This window comes from Sphaerodactylus townsendi, linkage group LG06 (assembly GCF_021028975.2).
Source record: "Sphaerodactylus townsendi isolate TG3544 linkage group LG06, MPM_Stown_v2.3, whole genome shotgun sequence".
NCBI lineage: Eukaryota > Metazoa > Chordata > Lepidosauria > Squamata > Sphaerodactylidae > Sphaerodactylus > Sphaerodactylus townsendi.
In genome coordinates this window covers 120,955,888-120,974,874 of record NC_059430.1, presented here as the reverse complement: position 1 = coordinate 120,974,874, position 18,987 = coordinate 120,955,888, and the positions used below count along the sequence as shown (strand labels likewise).

General features: G+C 47.4%; 1 protein-coding gene across 1 annotated transcript in view; it reads right to left on the bottom strand.

Annotated features, from left to right (window-relative positions):
• Positions 1-283: 283 nt before the first annotated feature.
• Positions 284-18,987, bottom strand: part of KCNN4 (potassium calcium-activated channel subfamily N member 4) — a 57,523-nt gene continuing 38,819 nt past the window's right edge. The window contains exons 3-9 of the mRNA XM_048499170.1: positions 15,799-16,208; positions 12,648-12,783; positions 10,111-10,221; positions 8,642-8,760; positions 7,043-7,112; positions 5,271-5,461; positions 284-1,261 (exon numbers count right to left, since the gene is read on the bottom strand). Of these exons, the coding sequence (XP_048355127.1) occupies positions 5,297-5,461; positions 7,043-7,112; positions 8,642-8,760; positions 10,111-10,221; positions 12,648-12,783; positions 15,799-16,208 (1,011 nt within the window). The 3' untranslated portion in view covers positions 284-1,261; positions 5,271-5,296. The remainder of the gene's footprint in view (positions 1,262-5,270; positions 5,462-7,042; positions 7,113-8,641; positions 8,761-10,110; positions 10,222-12,647; positions 12,784-15,798; positions 16,209-18,987) is intronic.

Sequence of the window (18,987 nt, the reverse complement as noted above, 5' to 3'; positions counted from 1 at the left end):
AATGCTGAGGTTTTAGTTTAGAAAAACTGGCTCCCTCTTCCTCACGCCTCTGACCCGCTTTGAGCAGGGCCAGCCTGCTCTAGTCTCTAGCAAGTCCTGCGCCAAGACTGTTTGTGTGTACTTAGCATCTCTGCCTCTCTATACCGGGCAGCAGTCACCCAGAGAACAGGCATCAGACCCACCAGCCAAGTCCTCACTGCGGTGTGCGCACATCGTGCTCAGAGGCCCAGGCCAGCCTAGATGTGTGTGTGGGGGGGAAAGTGATTTTTCGCCCCCACATGATGAACTCTGTGTGTAAAGCACCGAGGGCTCGAAATAAATTCTGCACCCGTGCCATAGGTCTTCTATCAATGGCTTGGCAGTGTGGAGAACTTCATGCTTCTGGTCTCAGATGCCCTGTAATCACTATCTAATTGCTTTGCACTTGGTATGGTTTAAGGCACTCTGTCCCACCCCATGCAGCATTCACTTAAGAGCACGCTTGCATGATGATGGTGTTATCCATTCAGTCGTTCTCGACCCTTGGCGACCTAAACTTGCATAGACTTTACTAATTCCAGAGTTATACCCCATGGATCTTCATCTTCCTACCCTTGTGTAACTACATTATTAATTAGTGCCTAAATTATTTTTAAAAACGCTTGTCAGTCGGTACAAACAACATTCCCTGCTTGGTCGCCTAGAGGCAACTGTTACATGCCATAGGTGACTAGACAAATGGTTGTTCAGAAGCCTGTATTTAGGCCTCTTGCTCCCACCCATATCATACAGACGGTGTGTGACAATCCACCGGTTGCTTCCTGCGGTTTCCGATCCCATCTTGAATGCCACCGCAGGGTTCCTTTCGCTCAAGCGCATTATTTCATGCCTCTCCCATAATTTAAAACTGAAACCCTCCCAAAGTGTGGGGCAAAGTGAACGTTCCATCTTCTGGTCTGCATCCAGAATGCTTCTTGCAAGATGCCGTCGATCTCTGGACGTGCATTCTGAAGCTTTCAACACAGAGTCAAAAGTCCCAAGCGCTGCTTTTGCCGTCCTTTTCAATCTATTTGCAGTATGTTAAAGAAGCTTGTTTTTTTAAAAAAAATTTTTGGAAAAACCTGTAGTGATTCACCTCTGCCACAAGGTGGGAGTAGAGTCCATTCATTTTCCTACCCTCCACTCTACCACAAAGTCCATCATAAAAAGTCTTTTGGCCTGAAGCTTCCTTGCTGGGCGGATGGTCCAAACTCCTGAGATCAAAAATTATCTCGGTTGATAGCTGGAAAGGAGAAGAAGGCAGAAGTCACACTCGTGCTAAAAATAGCTGCTCTTCACCTAAGGGGCAGCTTTCTTGGCTATTCTCTGCCCCCCCCTCCAAAAAACCCCATTTATTTTCCCTGCTGGTTTGAGCAACTTTCAATCAAGGTGATGAGGAACTCAATGAAGACTTTCACGGCCAGACACTAGTGTTAGGTCGGTTGTATATGGGCGCAGGTTCTAGTAGCATTTTCTGACATTTCGCCTTCATCTGTGTGGCTTCCGAGGATCCTCTGAAGATGCCAGCCACAGATGCAGGCGAAACGTCGGGGAAAAAATGCTACTACAACAGAGCCATACAGCCCGGAAGCCACACAACACCCCAAGGTGATGAACTATTTTAAAAAAATTCATAGGAAATGAAAACTCCTGCTCACACTTTACTGCATCTACTCAGGGTTTGGAGCATTTCAGATGGTGTTACTTTTGGTCTGCAGTAGAAGATTTGGGCAGCGGTAGATGATTCGAGAGCAGTAGCACCTTAGAGTCTGACAGGGTTTTTAGAGTATAGACCTTTAAGAGTCAAAGCTCCTTGTGTCAGATACAAGTGGGAATGAATAACCCTGACCCTTACATCCTAGCCAGGCAGTAAAGAAGGAACCCAAGACACAAAAGTGCAATGCAAACCATAGTTGAAGAAGAAGAGTTTGGATTTATATCCCCCCTTTCTCTCCTATAGGAGACTCAAAGGGGCTTACAATCTCCTTACCCTTCCCCCCTCACAACAAACACCCTGTGAGCTGGGTGGGGCTGAGAGAGCTCCAAGAAGCTGTGACTAGCCCAAGGTCACCCATCTGGCGTGTGTGGGAGTGCATAGGCTAATCTGAATTCTTCACAACTCAAGCAGCAGAGCTGGGAATCAAACCCGGTTCCTCCAGAGATCAGGAGTGCACTTGTTTCCAGCCGCTACTAATTGCTGTTCTAGTAGTCGCTGCTCTTAGCAGTAGCAGTTTGTACTGGCGCAATCTGGCTAGATTTGAGAATCTGTGCCCTACTGCAAGAAAAGCTGGCACCAGTGAGAATGTTGTGAGAGGCTAGGGGTCTGCAGGGGCTGATGGGCATTATAGTCCATGAACATCTGGAGAGCCACAGGTTGCCGACCCATGGACTAGCATGAGCAGGCAGGGTGGGTGTCAAAAGTATACTTCTGGCCTCCGTGCAGAAGACTGAGAGGCACCTGGGAATAAAGGAACAGGCCATGTCAGCTAAGCCAAACTTATTGGTTCCCTTCCAGGCCATGGCACACAATACAGTAGAGGTCACATGGGAAGCTGAGTCAGACCTTTGGTCCATCGTGGTCAATACTCAGACTGGCAGCTACTTGATCCCTTTAAGTGGAGATGCCAGGGTTCGAACTTGAGACCTTCGGTATGTCAAGCAGGCGCTGTGCAACTGAGTCATGACCCCTCTCGGGCCGGGGGGGGAACACACAAGAAGAGTAGCTTTCACAAAAGAGGAGAAGGCTTGCAATCCGGAGAAGTCACAACATCTGACATTTCTCTTGGGACTCTGAAACGAACCCAGCAGAATGTAACACATATCCCACAACTCAATCCAACAAACACAAAGATGATTCCAGAACCAGCAACCAAGGGGGTCGCTTAGACAATCTGCAACCTGCTTTTCGCTCCCATACTCTCCAAACCGGGAAGCGCCGTTGGAACAAATTGCCATTGTAAAATCGACAGGAGAAATCATTACGCTTGGGCCCCAAACAACCTCTGTTTTGGCCTTGCCTTTGTTATTGAAATGTGTTGCTTATAAGTTTGTTGTTTGCTGCTAAGTGCCATAAACGATTAGTCGGCGAAACCGCAATTGGCCACAAAAATCCTGGCTCCCCTCAGTACAAAATAATGTTTTCTTAGCTGTTAGCAAGACTGTCCTGGCCACAGCAAGGAATCATTTTGGGCGGAGTGTGGTCTGATGGAATGGGACAATGCGGAGATCTTAAAACACTGGATACCATGACATTTATCTTTGAGAAGTGGGCGTACCCTTTCTACTTTCCACTGGGTTCTTCGCCTTTTCACTTAGTGCAGCCAGTGGGGCAGAGTGGGTAAAATGTCACACTGGGATCCTGGGAGATGGGTTCAAGTTCTCATTTTGCCAAAAACCTTGCTGGGGAATTTGCTGAGTCCTCTCAGCTTAACAGTGGCGGAACAGCAGTGGCATGGGAGGTTAAGAGCTCGTGTATCTAATCTGGAGGAACCGGGTTTGATTCCCAGCTCTGCCGCCTGAGCTGTGGAGGCTTGGGGATTCAGGATTAGCCTGTGCACTCCCACACACGCCCAGCTGGGTGACCTTTTGGGCCAGTCACAGCTTCTCGCCTCTCAGGTCTCCACCCACCTCATGGTGTTTGTTGTGAGGGGAAGGCAAGAGATTGTAAGCCCCTTTGAGCTTCGCAGGAGAGAAAGGGGATATAAATCCAAACTCTTCTTCTTAACCCGGCCAAGAGAACAGAAGGGGGGGTTGTGGTGTGTTGCTTTGGGGCTTCCATAGGGGAGAAAAGTGAATACAGCGAACCCTCGGCTTCAGCTGGTAATCCATCCTAAAAAGAATCGAGTGAAAACCAAACCGATGAAAACCGAGGCAAACTTTTCCATAGGAATCAATGTAAATCCAATTCATCCGTTCTAGGCACTTCAAAAAACATCGGCTGGCTGGTGGTGATAATGTCAACAATTATAGTCAAATAAATAATCTATAGTCTCACAACTCAGATGTATCTTATTGACATAGGTTCTTAAACTGTTAGTACAATTTTACATAGCAAACGGTTTGCTTTCTGCTGGTTTAGCTATATAGCACTGAATAAGGAATTTAGCTTCTTATGAACCATTACCTCTTTATGTTTAGGATTTGTGATGCATTTCAGCACATTGCTATGTAAAATTGTACTAACAGTTTAAGAACCTATGTCAATAAGATACATCTGAGTTTTGAGACTATAGTAGATTATTTATTTGACTATAATTGTTGACGTTTTCACTACCAACCAGCCGGTGTGCTGCGCTATTTCCTGGGTTAATTAGTTTGACGCCGCACACCTGTTTGTGTTTATTTTGTGACTCCAAAAAACATGCCAAAAACACATTTTTGGTTGAATAAACATAGCGTTTAATGCTGAAAACAGTAACAGACAATAACTCTAGGACCAGCTTCAGAGCCAGTGGGCCAATGTCGCACCAGTAAGCTGTCCAAAGAGGTCTGTTTCTGACGCCTCTTTAAGATTTGTCTGAAATGGGGCAAGAAATTGTCATTAAACAAGTGGCAGAAATGGCCTGCAACAGCTTTGTCCGGGCGATTTTTCTCCACAAACCCCTGCACCTTACTGTAAATCGATGAAAACCGAGGCAAATCGATGAAAACTGAGGCAAATTTTTCACTGAAAAAATCGATGAAAACCGAAGGCAATGAAAACCGAGGTTCCACTGTATAAAACAATGCGTTGTGCATCTTGAACTCCAGTCTCTCCTAACTCTTCACCTTCACACACACACAAACATACACACACACCATTTGAGGTTTAGAAGAAGAGGAGCTTGGATTTATACCCCACTTTTCTCAGCTGTAAGAAGACTCAAGACGTCTTAAGAACTCCTTTCCCTTCCTCTCCCCACAATAGGCACCTTCTGAGGTAGGTGGAGCTGAGACAGTTCCAAAGAACTGTGACTAGCCCAAGATTGCCCAGCAGGCTTCATGTGTAGGAGTGGGGAAACAAATCCAGCTCACCAGATTACAGTCCACCGCTCATGTGGAGGAGTGGGGAACAAAACCCGGTTCTCCAGATTAGCGTCTGCCACTCCAAACCGCTATACTACGTTGGCTCTCAGTTTACCCAATATGGCAGAGTTAGTTGGTTTGGGCTATTTACTGAAATGTTCATTCCAATTGTGGGATTTGGCCGTTCCTGGTTGCAGAATCTGAACCAATCAGAGGAATTACCACAAAGCTCTTGGAGTTGCCCGTACCTTGTTGGCCTTGCTGTTGTGGGGGGTCACGGGGCCTCCTGCTGCTGCTGCTGCTGCTGCTTGGACTCCACAAGGGCTGAGAGCAGCTTCATGGTCTCATCCAGTTTGCTGTCCAAGGCCTCGATCCGCTTCTCCAGCTCCCGGTGAGAGTTGCTAAGGCTGGAGCTGAGGTCATACATGATCATTTGCATCTGTCAGGGAAGGTGACAATTGGCCAATTAACACCAGGTCTGGTCTCTCTGTTGCCCCAAAGATGAGAAAGGGCTGGAGGGAGCCCATAGTGTAGCCAAAGCTGGCCACTAGCTCTCGAAGAAGAAGAGTTGGATTTATATCCCTCCTTTCTCTCCTGTAGGACTCAAAGGGGCTTCCAAATTCCTTGCCCTTCCCCCCCTCACAACAAACACCCTGTGAGGTAGGTGGGGCTGAGAGAGCTCAGAAGAACTGTGACTAGCCCAAGGTGTGTAGGAGTGCACAGGCTAATCTGAATTCCCCAGATAAGCCTCCACAGCTCAAGCGGAAGAGCGGGGAATCGAACCGGATTCCTCCAGATTAGAGTACACCTGCCCTTAATCACTACACCACTGCTGCTCCTGCTCGAGAGAGGTGTGAGGAAGTACTTGGGGCTTAGCCACGTTTCCAATATGTGCTGCCTGGATACTTAAAAGGAGAACGCTCAGCCCTTTCAGCTAACTATAATTTCCCAACTCCTTGAGCATACGTATCTCCGATCCTGCCCAAGCAGTTGGGGAACTATAGTTTGGTGGAAGGTCCGAGCATTCCGCATTTGAACTTCCACACCACACAGCCATCCACTGTTGGCTCCTTGCGGAATGGAAAAATGGAAGTTTGGGAGCAGTAGGATAAAAAAGGGAGATACGGAATTTAGCTCTGCTGCTTCTTCCGCAAAACTTAGCTCCACCCCCCCAAGGTGGACACAGGTGAAGCAACCAAAGGGACAGACAGACTGCAGCCACTTCAGAGCTTTGCCCTTGAAAAATGAGCTGCGTATGGAGTGAAAGGGGACAAAACAGGAGGCAGGTAACTTGCACGCAGGTTGGGCATAACATTGTTAGGGTGTTTCCCTTTTACTTGCAGGGGACTGGTGTCCAAATTGGGGGGATAGATCCCTGCATAGAAGGTGCCCAACTTGAGGGATGAGAGAACGGTGGAGCAGAGGGGATTCTTGTGGGTCCAAAGAGTGAAGTGGAATGACACATTCTACAGAAGGGTCTCCCAAAGGGGAAATACCCCAGATTTAGTTTCTGGTGAGGCAGCCATGGGAGTCTCTTGCAACTCATATGACCAAAAGTCTCGTTGTGATTCCAGAAGTTCTTCGTGCCCCACCAAGAGACCGGCAAACCTAGAGAGCCCTTATATTATCTGCCGGCATGAAATAATACAATCCATAATCCAGAACAAGAAGAGGTGGCTTCTATTCTTCACTTCTCTCTACCTTTAAATAGTCTCAAAGTGGTTTGCAGACTCCTTCCCTTCCCCACCATTCCCAACAAGTACCTTGTGAAATAGGTGGGGCTGAGAGCTCAGAAGAACTGTGACTAGCCCAAGGTCACCCAGCTGGTGTGTGTTGGAGTGCAGAGGATAATCTGAATTCCCCAGATAAGCCTCCACAGCTCAGGCAGCAGAGCAGGGAATCGAACCGGATTCCTCCAGATTAGAGTACACCTGCTCTTCACCACTATGCCACTGCTGACATCCCCCCTCCCGGATTCTTTGTGAACCCTCCACCTGCTAGGCACAGTAGACTGACTCACCTTCGAAACATCCACCATTGCATTCACTTGATCACGAATCCCCCGGTGTTTCACCCGAACTTGCCGGAACCTGAAAGGAAGGTAAGAGTTAGAACCCCCGACTATCTAGCGCTGCGAGGTGTTTCTTCCCTCCCAAATGCAACAACAGTACAAATTAATAGCTACATTTGGGTGCTGTGTGGTTTCCGGGCTGTATGGCCAAATGACCAAAAGTCTCGTTGTGATTCCAGAAGTTCTTCATGCCCCACCTAGAGACCGGCAAACCTAGAGAGCCCTTATATTATCTGCCGGCATGAAATAATACAATCCATAATCCAGAACAAGAAGAGGTGGATTTTATTCTTCACTTCTCTCTACCTTTAAAGAGTCTCCTCTTCACTTCTCTCTACCTTTAAAGAGGATCCTCTTTACCTTTAAAGAGGATCCTCTACCTTTAAAGAGGATCCTCTGAAGATGCCAGCCACAGATGCAGGCGAAACGTCAGGAGAGAATGCTGCTAGAACACGGCCATACAGCCCGGAAACCACACAGCACCCAAGTGATTCCGGCCGTGAAAGCCTTCGACAATACAATAGTTAAATTGTATACTGCCGTGACCCATGCACCTTTCTCAGGAAACCCTAGGAACTACCAGTATGGGAAGGGCACTCACTATACGTAAACAAAATTCAGCAAACCTTCCTATGTATCAAAACCTTTCCTTGTACCAAGGTCATATATCCAAGGTCATTGCCTGGGTTAATGACTCTCAAATGATTTCCATGTCGTATTGTTTGCTAGCAAAGCACTTGCATGCTTTGAAATTTGCCTTTTGCCAATAAGCATGCTTTGCCAAGAGGGGTGGGGGGTGGGGAGTTGCCCTTTGGCCACCTTTTGGTTGAATCCGCAAAAATCTTGGCATGAATATCCTTCCAGTCGTCTCCTTAGAAAAGGAACCCCCCCACACACACACCAAAAACATTTAATTTGTCTAGTGCGACTACTGGCAAAGGTACTCTAGAACAGGGGTCTGCAACCTGTGGCTCTCCAGATGTTCAAGGACTACAATTCCCATCAGTCCCTGCCAGCTGATGGGAATTGTAGTCCATGAACATATGGAGAGCCACAGGGCAGGAACTGATGGGAATTGTAGTCCATGAACATCTGGAGAGCCACAGGTTGCAGACCCCTGCTCTAGAACCAGGCTTTCCTAGATGTGGTTGTGTCCTTGAAATCAAGATGGAGTGACTCTGGATTGATGACTTGCCTACAGGTACCACACCAACCGCATATGAGATCAGTGAAATCCTAGAGTGCCTGTGATGTCACTTCCAGGTTTTCAGAGGAAGTGGAGTTGACGTATCGATGACATTTTTCTCTCTCCGTATATCCCATCTCTAAAGTCTTTCAGTAGTTCTGGGCCGGGCTATGCTAACTAGCACAGTTGGGCCACAAACGTGCCCCGTGCCAGCTCTCCTATCTACACTGCAGGGGTCCAACAAACCAGTCAGCTAACAAATCGCCCTTCCTTTTTTGCTGTAACCACCGGGCACTCCCAGGAAAAGGAGCTGGACTCTGGAATCCACCCTGTATGCCACAGGGTGCATAGGGCTCACTTACGTGCAGATGGCCGACAGCAGTTTTCGATGGTGTTGGCGCGCTCTTCGCCCATCCTTCCTCTTCGTGTGCTTGTATAGCAACCAAGCCTCCTGCAGCACATTGGCAGCTGAACATTTCATCTGGAAGAGAACACAAGCTGGATCAGATCAGTGGCTCATCTAGTCCAGGGTCCTGTCTCACCCAGTGGCCGACCCATTGTCCTGGAGGGCCAACAAACTGGGCATAAAAATCAAGGCCTTCTCTTGATGTTGCCTCCTAGCACTGGGATTCAGGGGTTAACTGCCCCTGAATGTGGAGGTTCTTTTTTTCATCTCCACAGCTGAGATTTAAGAACATAAAGAAGACCTTTGTTGGAGCAGTCCAGTGGTCCATCTAGTCCAGCATCCTGTCTCACAAAGCGGCCCACCAGTTATTCTGGAGGACCAACAAGCAGCGCATAAGAGGCCAAGGCCTTCCCCTGATGTTGCCTCTTGGCGCTGGGGATTCAGAAGTCTGCTGCCGCTGTATATGGAAGTTCCCTTTAGTCACCAGCGTCAGTAGCCACTGTTGGATCCATTTTCTAGGGTTGCCCAACCTGGCAACCAGTGAGAGACTTAAGAACATAAGAACTAGCCTGCTGGATCAGACCAGAGTCCATCTAGTCCAGCACTCTGCTACTCGCAGTGGCCCACCAGGTGCCTTTGGGAGCTCACGTGCAGGAGGTGAAAGCAATGGCCTTCTGCTGTTGCTGCTGCTCCTGAGCACCTGGTCTGCTAAGGCATTTGCAATCTCAGATCAAGGAGGATCAAGATTGGGAACCATAGATTGACTTCTCCTCCATAAATCTATCCAAGCCCCTTTTAAAGCTATCCAGGTTAGTGGCCATCACCACCTCCTGTGGCAGCATATTCCAAACACCAATCACACGTTGCGTGAAGAAGTGTTTCCTTTTATTAGTCCTAATTCTTCCCCCTAGCATTGTCAATTAATGCCCCCTGGTTCTAGTATTGTGAGAAAGAGAGAAAAATTTCTCTCTGTCAACATTTTCTACCCCATGCCTAATTTTATAGACTTCAATCATATCCCCCCTCAGCCACCTCCTCTCCAAACTAAAGAGTCCCAAACGCTGCAGCCTCTCCTCATAAGGAAGGTGCTCCAGTCCCTCAATCATCCTCGTTGCCCTTCTCTGCACTTTTTCTATCTCTTCGGGGGGCGAGATACCTGAAAGTCAGCATAGCAACCTTATACTGAGTGAGGTCAGAGGCCCATCGAGCTCAGAATAGCCTTTTCTGAATGACAGCAGTGCCCCAGGATCTTGGGCAGACAAAGGGCATTCCCACCTAGCCTCGTGCCTATTGACTACAGGACCAAGACCTAACATCTTGTGGCCTGGAATCCCTTTTACTGGAGATGAAGGAGACTGAAGTTGGGACCTTCAGCATGCAGACCAACCTCCTCCCCGCGACAGTCAAGGCCAACGGTCCGGTTACCTCTTTGCTGCACCGGATGTCCATCATGAAGTTGTGGACGTGCTTCTCGGCCCGGTTGAACTCCAGCTTATCAGCAGCCACGGCCACCAGAAGGGCAGTACAGCCGACCCCCTGTGTGAACCAAGCAGAAGGCAGAGTGAGGAGACAAAAGGGGACGAAGGAGAGAGCTGCTAGGGGGCAATGGCAAGAGTGTTGGATCTGGGAGATGCAGGTTTGAATCCTTGTTTTGCCTTGAAACTCACTGGTGGCCCTTTGGCCTGTTCCACATTCTCACCTATTGTTCAGGGCTGTCGGGGCCAGTACCAGTTTTTAGGAAACTCTGGGCAGAGAATTCTCTACAACAGGGGTCTTCAAACTATGGCCCTCCAGATGTTCATGGACTACAATTCCCATCAGCCCCTGCCAGTATGGCCAAGTGGTAGGGCTCATGGGAATTGTAGTCTATGAACATCTGGAGGGCCATAGTTTGAAGACCCCTGCTCTATGACCTCCGCTTCTACCCATCCCCAAGCCCCCACACCTGCCTTCCTTCCAAATGCCCTCCATCTATGTGTCCTTTCCTTGCCAGTCTGCATTTTCTCCCCCTCCCTATGCCCACCACTGCCTGCAGCTACTTTCCCAGTGGCATAGGCGTAGCTGACAGCACAGAGAAGCACCAGCAAGTGAATTGGGGGGGGGGGGTGACAGCAGTAGGCCCTGCCAGGAGCCCTGGCAGCTGCCCCACCTCAGGGTACACTGATGCCAGTCCCATTGTTGTGAGCAGTAGAGAAAGGAGACCCATATTGTTCCCCAAAGCTCCACAGAGGAAGGGCAAGATAAAACCATAAGATACGCGGAATGCAGTACGCATGCAATGTCTCAAGGTTAAGCTACACCTGATGTATACAGCTGGAGCTCCAGATATTTGTTTAACCTCCAAAAGCAGGTGCCTCGATACAGGGCAGATTTACCCACACACAACCCAGGTTCACTTATAACTTGGGCTCCCGGTAAAGGTCTACTAGCTGGGTTCAAGGACAGACTCTCCATGGACCGCCTTCGAGTTCGCTCTTCGAAGATTTCAGATGTATTTGTTACCTGGCCTGACTCTAATTTACCACGGATTTCTGTATAAGAACATAAAAACTAGCCTGCTGGATCAGACCAGAGTCCATCTAGTCCAACACTCTGCTACTCGCCATGGCCCACCAGTTGCCTTTGGGAGCTCACGTGCAGGATGTGAAAGCAATGGCCTTCTGCGGCTGCTGCTCCTGAGCACCTGGTCTGCTAAGGCATTTGCAATCTCAGATCAAGGAGGATCAAGATTGGTAGCCAGAGATCGACTTCTCCTCCATAAATCTGTCCAAGCCCTTTTTAAAGCTATCCAGGTGAGTGGCCATCACCACCTCCTGTGGCAGCATATTCCAAACACCAACCACATGTTGCGTGAAGAAGTGTTTCCTTTTATTAGTCCTAATTCTTCCCCCCAGCATTTTCAATGAATGATTCATTGTATGGTTTTGTGTGACTCTGAACTACAGTCATGCTTGACAATCCTCCATACAATGTTCTTGCATACTGTAAAACTGTGAAGAGCTCTCATTCTGGGACTGTTCCCTGTTTGATGGTCTGCTTTGGGACTGAGGAACGTTTTCGTAATAGCTGTTCAAACAGCTTCGATAGTTTTCTGCTGCTTTTATGCCCTGGCTTTTATGGATGTGTCGGTATAGTTTTACTATTTTACTTGTATGCTGCTTTGCCCAGATTCTGGAGAGGTGGCTTCCAAATTTTCTAAATAAATACATGTTTCTACATCCAGTATTTAGTCACCAGTGCTATTTCCAACCTTTTCTTGGAGACGAACAGTCTGTGACAAACCTCCAGGCGTTTATTTTATTTTCAAGACATTTTAACCCCGCCCTTCCACTTTTCAAGGCAGTGAACACCAATAAGTTTCTTAAAATATCAATATCCAACAATAAAATGAAATATAACAGCTGCAAGAATAAGGGTAAGAAACGGTTGAGGAAAGAGACTACAGACGCCGACTACAGAGGCTGAGCTGAGGATGCCTCAGAGATGAAATGGATTCATTTCCCAGATGAACACGGATGTTGAATAGCTACAAGATACCTTAAATATACTTTATTTCAGTTTGGGATATTTGCATTCCTGGTTTGACTATAATAGTTGCTGTTTGTCGGCCAGGTGGTTGGCATGGAGCACTGTTGAATAGCTGACAACATTTGAGAATGGCATGCGATCATATTTGGAATTTGACAGCTTCTCACATTTTATATTTCCCCAGCTGGTGTCTCAATGCCTCCACTGTATCGGGGTGGGGCGGGGGGTTGTATGTGTGTACATTTGTTTTTGTACATTTTGCACGGGTTGGGTGGTTGTTATTGTTTTGCAAATTTGTCTTTTATTACATTTTGGCCTAAACACAGCCTTTAAATATTTTTAAAAATGCAACCTTTAAATGTATTATAATATTTACACCGTTTAATATTGTTATTGGATTTTAGTTACTTGCCATAGTTACCATAGTTACTTACCATAACACCAGTAAACAAACACACCATCTTGCCGCACACTGTTACCGGCACCACATCCCCATAGCCAATGGTTAGGAATGTGATGGGAATCAACCAAACTGTTCTGCCCAGGTAGTCTTCATCGTCCATGTGCTGTCTGTCAGGGGCAAATGAGAGAGCCTCATCAGGGTGGGGTCACATCACGAGAGGCAATTCACACCATTCAGAGCATCGTTCTGAAGTGAGCTCGTAGATGGCTTCAGATACCAGCATGACTCGATACTGCCATAGCCCAGAGGTATGGGCTTCTGATTGGCTCTGCCTGTGTTGTTTCCCATCATGCACCAGGACATATACCAGTTCTCCAGCTCTGGGCAGCATTCCAAGGCTTTGAAATGCGATTCAGTGAGTTTGCCCGTTTTTAAAACCAGTGTTGCCTGACCGGCAATAAAATCTTTACTCCTCCCCCTACTCAATAAATAGCCAGTATTTGCCTATCTTGGCTATAATCCTAACATCTGATGATTTAAAGAGGGGGGAAAAAGGGAGGCTAGCATTGAGGGTCATGGTCCAGAAGTTCCCAGTCTCTATGGTAAAAGCCATAGAGACTGTGATGATTCCTAGAACATCACCTGGAAATGACATCTCAACTCCAAAACTCTACCCAGAACTCTACCCAAAACTCTATCACATTCTCCATGTTGCTCTAGAAATTTCCCTAGTCCCTCTGAGCTTTTACCCACAGATATTGAGGACATTCGTCAAGTGTCACAAAGTATGTGGCATTGCATCCCCAAAACACCACCCTATCCTAGAACTGCCCCTCAAATCTCCCAGTATTTGGCAATGCAGGGCTGACAACTTTACACAGATGCCCACCCAATGAGTTTATTTCCCTTTCGGTGGGTGTGAGACAGAAGAGGTGATGAAGAGATGACCATTTAAAAATAAGGGGGGAGAGCTGAAAATGGAACATGTTGTAACATGCACTTTGTGAGCATGTCAGAACAGGTCTATATTGTACTGTGTTGAACAGTCTGTATTGTACTGGTTCAAATTGCCAGAAAAACTGTGGCCATGGGTAAAGGTAGCTGGATGACAGTGCCCATCTATTTGCCAAGTACATTTTTTATTTCACCCTGACAGCACAATAAAACCGAAAGTGGCGTTAAAAATTTCCAGGAACAAAACTGCGTAAGTTGCAGCACATTAAATATCAAGCAAAAATGGCCTGCTGGTTTTCTTAGCCCATGTGGATGAGTAACAGGCTGGCTGCCGTCAGAAGGAGTACAGATTATCTTATCTACGACTGAGCACAAAAGGAGCTGGGATTTTTATTAAAGATTTCTGGGGTGGGAGGAAGGCACCACTGGCATATCGACATCGCTTCTGGAGAGCAGCGAAATCCTAGAGCAGGGGTGTCCAACTCTGGCACCCCAGATGTTCACGGACTACGATTTTCATCAGCCCCTGACAGCTCTGCTCTGCTGGCAGGGACTGATGGGAATCATAGTCCATGAACATCTGGGGCGCCAGAGTTGGACACCCTGTCCTAGAGCATCGATGGCATCCCTTTCTCCCTCCCCCCATCATGTCCACCCCACCACTTGGTCAAGAGGCCAGAGTGGGAAGTGACTCACTATAGTGGGTAAGTTGGCATTCCTGTCACCCAGAGGGGATTCGAACCTGGGTCTCCAGGATCCTAGCCTGATGACCATTACACTACATTGCCACTCTCAGGCTGATACAAAGCTTCTGTGGGCCTGAGCTTGGTTGATAAAAGACCTGCCACAATACTCAGTCATTCCAGAGGAGTCACTATGCCAGTCTGTCGCAGGACAATCAAACAGGAGTCCAGAGGGATCCCTCAAGACTAATAAAGTAGCTTCAAGCACGAGGTTTCATGAGTCAGAGCCTCTCTTCATCCGATGCATCAGGCTCTGACTCACGACAGCTCATCCTAGCAAAAATGTTATTAGTCTTCAAGGTGCCACTGGACTTCTGCTTTATTTTACAACAAATGGGTTCTTCTTTGAGAGGCCCCAGAATTCAGTTGTCCTTGGCCCTTTCCACACAAATCTTTTAAAACGTTGGAGACAGGCAATAAAATGTTTCCTCCGTGGAGTTCCGCATTGTTTTTCACCCCCAAACGTTTTGTGTTTTTTTGCAGCCTCAAAACATTTTAAATGGACATCCTTGTAAAACAATTCTTTGGTTGAAACGTTTTGAAAAGGCCTTCAGTTGCAGAGGCGTACCGCCCATTGGGCAAAGTGGGCAGTTGCCTCAGGCGCAGAAATTTTTAGTCACATGGGGGCGCCTTTCTAAGCCACGTCCACTCTGGACGGTGGCCCACAAGCCACCAGAAGCAGAGCAGGAGGATGGAGGAGCTCCACCTCTGGTGAACTTGGGCTGCTGGGGCTGTTTGGGAAGGGTGAGTGCCGTGGCCGGGCTGCTCTGCCCATGGGGGGGCACCAAACTCAGGTTTTGCCCATGGTTCCAGTTTGCCTAGGTATGCCACTGTTCAGTTTTCCATGCCTTTGTGCCAGCCCTGGACTTCCACCTCGGCACCATTTTTTGAGCTCATTCCATTCCCCTTGCCTTCATTTGCACAATTTCTGTTTGCTTGTTTTTCATGTGGGGCGGGGGGTAATCTTCAATACATTAAGCATAGGAGTTGCAGAGAATTGTGAATCTGTGAATCACTGAAGCAGAGAATTGTGCAGAAAATTGTGAGCTGTGAATCATTGAAGCATCGATTCCACATCTAGCTCAAAAACAAAGGGGAAAAATCAAGAATCGTTTAGAGGGGTGAGTGCAGACAGACATTGTGGTAAAGGAGGCAATTGAAAACATTTTAGAAACGTTTTAGGCGATTTGTGTGGAAAGGGCCATTTTCTGGCTCTGTTTCCCATGATCCCTTTGGGCCTTGTATGACGACCTAACGTCAAAGGAAGATCATGAATGAAGACTGCCAAGCTCCATTCACCCAGAATTACAACTGGTCTCCAGATTACAGAGATCAATTCCCCTAGATAAAATGACCAGTTTGGACGGTGGACTCTATGGGCATTATAACCCTCTGAGGTCCCTCCCCTGGCTCCACCCCCAAACCTCCAGAAGCTTCCCAATCCAGAGTTAGCAACCCTCGCCCCAGGCAGGGACAGATCCTCACCTTTCGCAGACAGACAGCACCCAAAAGGCGATGATCCAGAGGCCCACGGTGAAGATGAGCAGCACCCGTCCCGGCTGGCTGTTCACCATCACCCGCAGCACGAAGGGGTACTGGAAATGGATCTTGTTGAGGGAGCCAATGCTGCGGTAGGAGGCGTCGCCCAGCACGCTGCTCCGCAAGAGGACGGCCCGAGGCACCAGATAGAGCCGGAGGAACATGAGCAGGGACAGGATCATGTCGGTGTCAGAGAGGAAGACAAATGTCCTGATGGGTTTCGGGTCCAGGCAGGGGGAATCTCCCAGGGGGAAGGGATGAAGGGAGCAGGCCAAGAGCTCCACAGCCAGGAAACCCAGCTTGGAGGTGCTGACTGCGATCTGCCAGTCGCCCAGGGAGTTGTCCAGCATGAAAAGCTACAGAAGAGAAGGCAGAGAAAACAGAGTTGCCAACTCCAGCTCTAGAAGCTCGTGGACATTTGGAGATGGAGCTTTAAAAGAGCTCAGAGGCTATGATTTCCATAGAGGTTACCCTCCAAAGCAGTCATTTGATCTAGAGCCGTGGTGGCGAACCTTTGGCACTCCAGATGTTATGGACTACAATTCCCATCAGCCCCTTCTGGGAATTGGCCATGCTGGCAGAGGCTGATGGGAATTGTAGTCCATAACATCTGGAGTGCCAAAGGTTCACCACCACTGATCTAGGGGAACTGATCTCTGATATCTGGAGATCAGTTGTGATTCCAGAAGTTTTTCCCGCCCCACCTAGAGACTGGCAAACCTAGCAAGCCCTTATATTATCTGCCGGCATTGAATAATACAATCCAGAATCCAGATCAAGAAGTGGCGGCTTTTATTTTTTCCCTTCTCTCTACCTTTAAGGAGTCTCAAAGTGGTTTTCAGACTCCTTCCCTTCCCCACCACCCCCGACAAGTACCATCCATCGATCATAAGGTGGCTTCAGTTGCTCTGACTGGGCAAAAGCTCAGGCATAATTATTTAATTTTTTTTTTTCAATCCCACGTTTCTTCTGAGGAGCTCGGGATAGCGTTTTCCCCTTCCTTCATTTAAACCTCAAAACATCAGCCCCATGAGGTAGGCTAGGCCCAAGGTCAATCAGCGAGCTTTATGTCACATTCAAATTTGGGTCTCCCAGGTCGATTCCCCACCCACCATTAGATGTGCGCTCCTCACGGCAAATACCCGGGGTCCTGCAGCACTCCCCACTACACCAGCAGCGACAAAGCAGTCCCCCCGATTCTGCTGCTCCTCCCACCCCTCAGCGCGGGTAATTTCGGATCCTGATTGGAAGTACACCTTTTTGAAACTGCGCGCCAAACACGGAGCAGGGGTCCCCTCTATTTTCACTTTTGAAGTGGGGAATTTACCCCAGATTCGAATCCAACTCTCTAATCCCCACTACCCCACAGTAGCCTTTGCTGACTTTTATTTATTTTAACATTTATATCTCACCTTTCCTCATGGTGCAAAGCGGCTTACAATAATGGTCAAAAACATTTTCTTTACAATGCTTATAAAATTTTCTTTATAATGTTTATAACCATTTATAAAATAGCAAACCCCCAAATCGCCTCCCATGATTTTTCAGTACTTGGCTGACTTTGCAACCTATTATGTGTTTTATATTTGCATTGAAGGGTGTGTGGGTATCTTCTGGACCTTATGTTTAAAAGTTGTGGTGTTGAGTCTATGGACTTGACTGATTTCAAAAGACTCCAGATTAATCTTAAAAGATGATGCCGATTAAATTGGGCAGCAGATTAAAACACACACGCACAAATGTTAATGATTTTGAATGCAAGGGCTTACAAAATCTATGGGATGGCAGCTCCCATCTTATAACACACACACATCCTCTCTCATGAGCACGCGCATACACAAAAAAGAAGGAATGCTTCCTCTAAGAGGTTTCAGAGAATAGCCATGTTGGTTTGCAGCAGAGCAGGTGGATTTGAGTCCAAGGAAACTTAGGGACCAGTAAGACTTCCAGAGTACAAGCTTTTCAGGAGTCAACTTTTCCTTGGTATCTGATGAAGGGAGTTATGACTCTTGAAAACACACTCTCTAAAAAACTTGCCAGCCTCTGCTACTGGATTCGAATCTAGGGCTCATTCCGCACATGCAGAATAGTGCTCTTTGAAGCTGTGTGGAATAGCAAAATCCACTTGCAAACAGTTGTGAAAGTGGTTTGAAAACTCATTATTTTGCGTGTGCGGAAGGGGCCTAGCTCTTTTATGAAAGTATTTACAGCAACATCTATGTACATCATCGAGAAACAAGTACTGTTTCCTCTAACAGTTGCATTCCTGGCTGTTTTGTATGAGTTGTAAAGTTTGTAAGTCAGGATATAAACTCCTCAGCCAACAACATAATTGTTCAGGCAAATTTCTGCAGCTTGAATTAATTAAAGGGTTAATTTAAAAACCGATTCCTACTGAATTAGCTACTTCAAGTAATCAGGGAGTCTAAGATTTATTTATTCCAGAGAGCGTCGGGACGAATGTCGGTTGGCTAATTCTGGCCCCTGATGCATTGTCTTTAAAAATCAGTCCTGGACTAATTTTGCCATGTTGAACTGCACTGAACCTTGAACTGAATCTGAAGTACCACAGAGTGCTTTTGAGGAAACCCCCAGAAAATCTAAGCAGCCCTGAATAATTGACTGAGGAATGAAATCTCAGAGCTGGCCACAATATCCACCCCTCCGGCTGCAGTTTGGCAGTAGCTGGTTGAAAGATATTGTGACTCAGTCAGGAAACGCCTCTTGCTGAAATCAGCCGCTCTGATCAAACGGCCCAGAGGAAAGAAAACCCGCCTGATGTATGTTTTCCATGTGTCACCCACTCCTTCAAAGGGAGGTAGAGCGCGGTTAGCCTATATGGGCGACTTCTGGGCTGCCATCCCAAACCATGAACATACAAGTCCCAACTTCCCGCCTGTTCTTTCCATTCACATCTGCTTCCCTCCAAAACCTAGCAGCAATACATTATTTGGAGTATTTCATTAGGGTAGTGGAAAGCCTTCTGATGTGCCTCAGACCCACTGGAGGGTCGAGGGTGGTCAGCTGCATCTTGGGAAATTCCTGGAGGTTTGAGGTTGGAGCCAGAATACGGTGGGCTTTTGGGAGGGAGGGACCTCAGTGAGGTATAATGTCATAGAATTATCCCTCCAAACC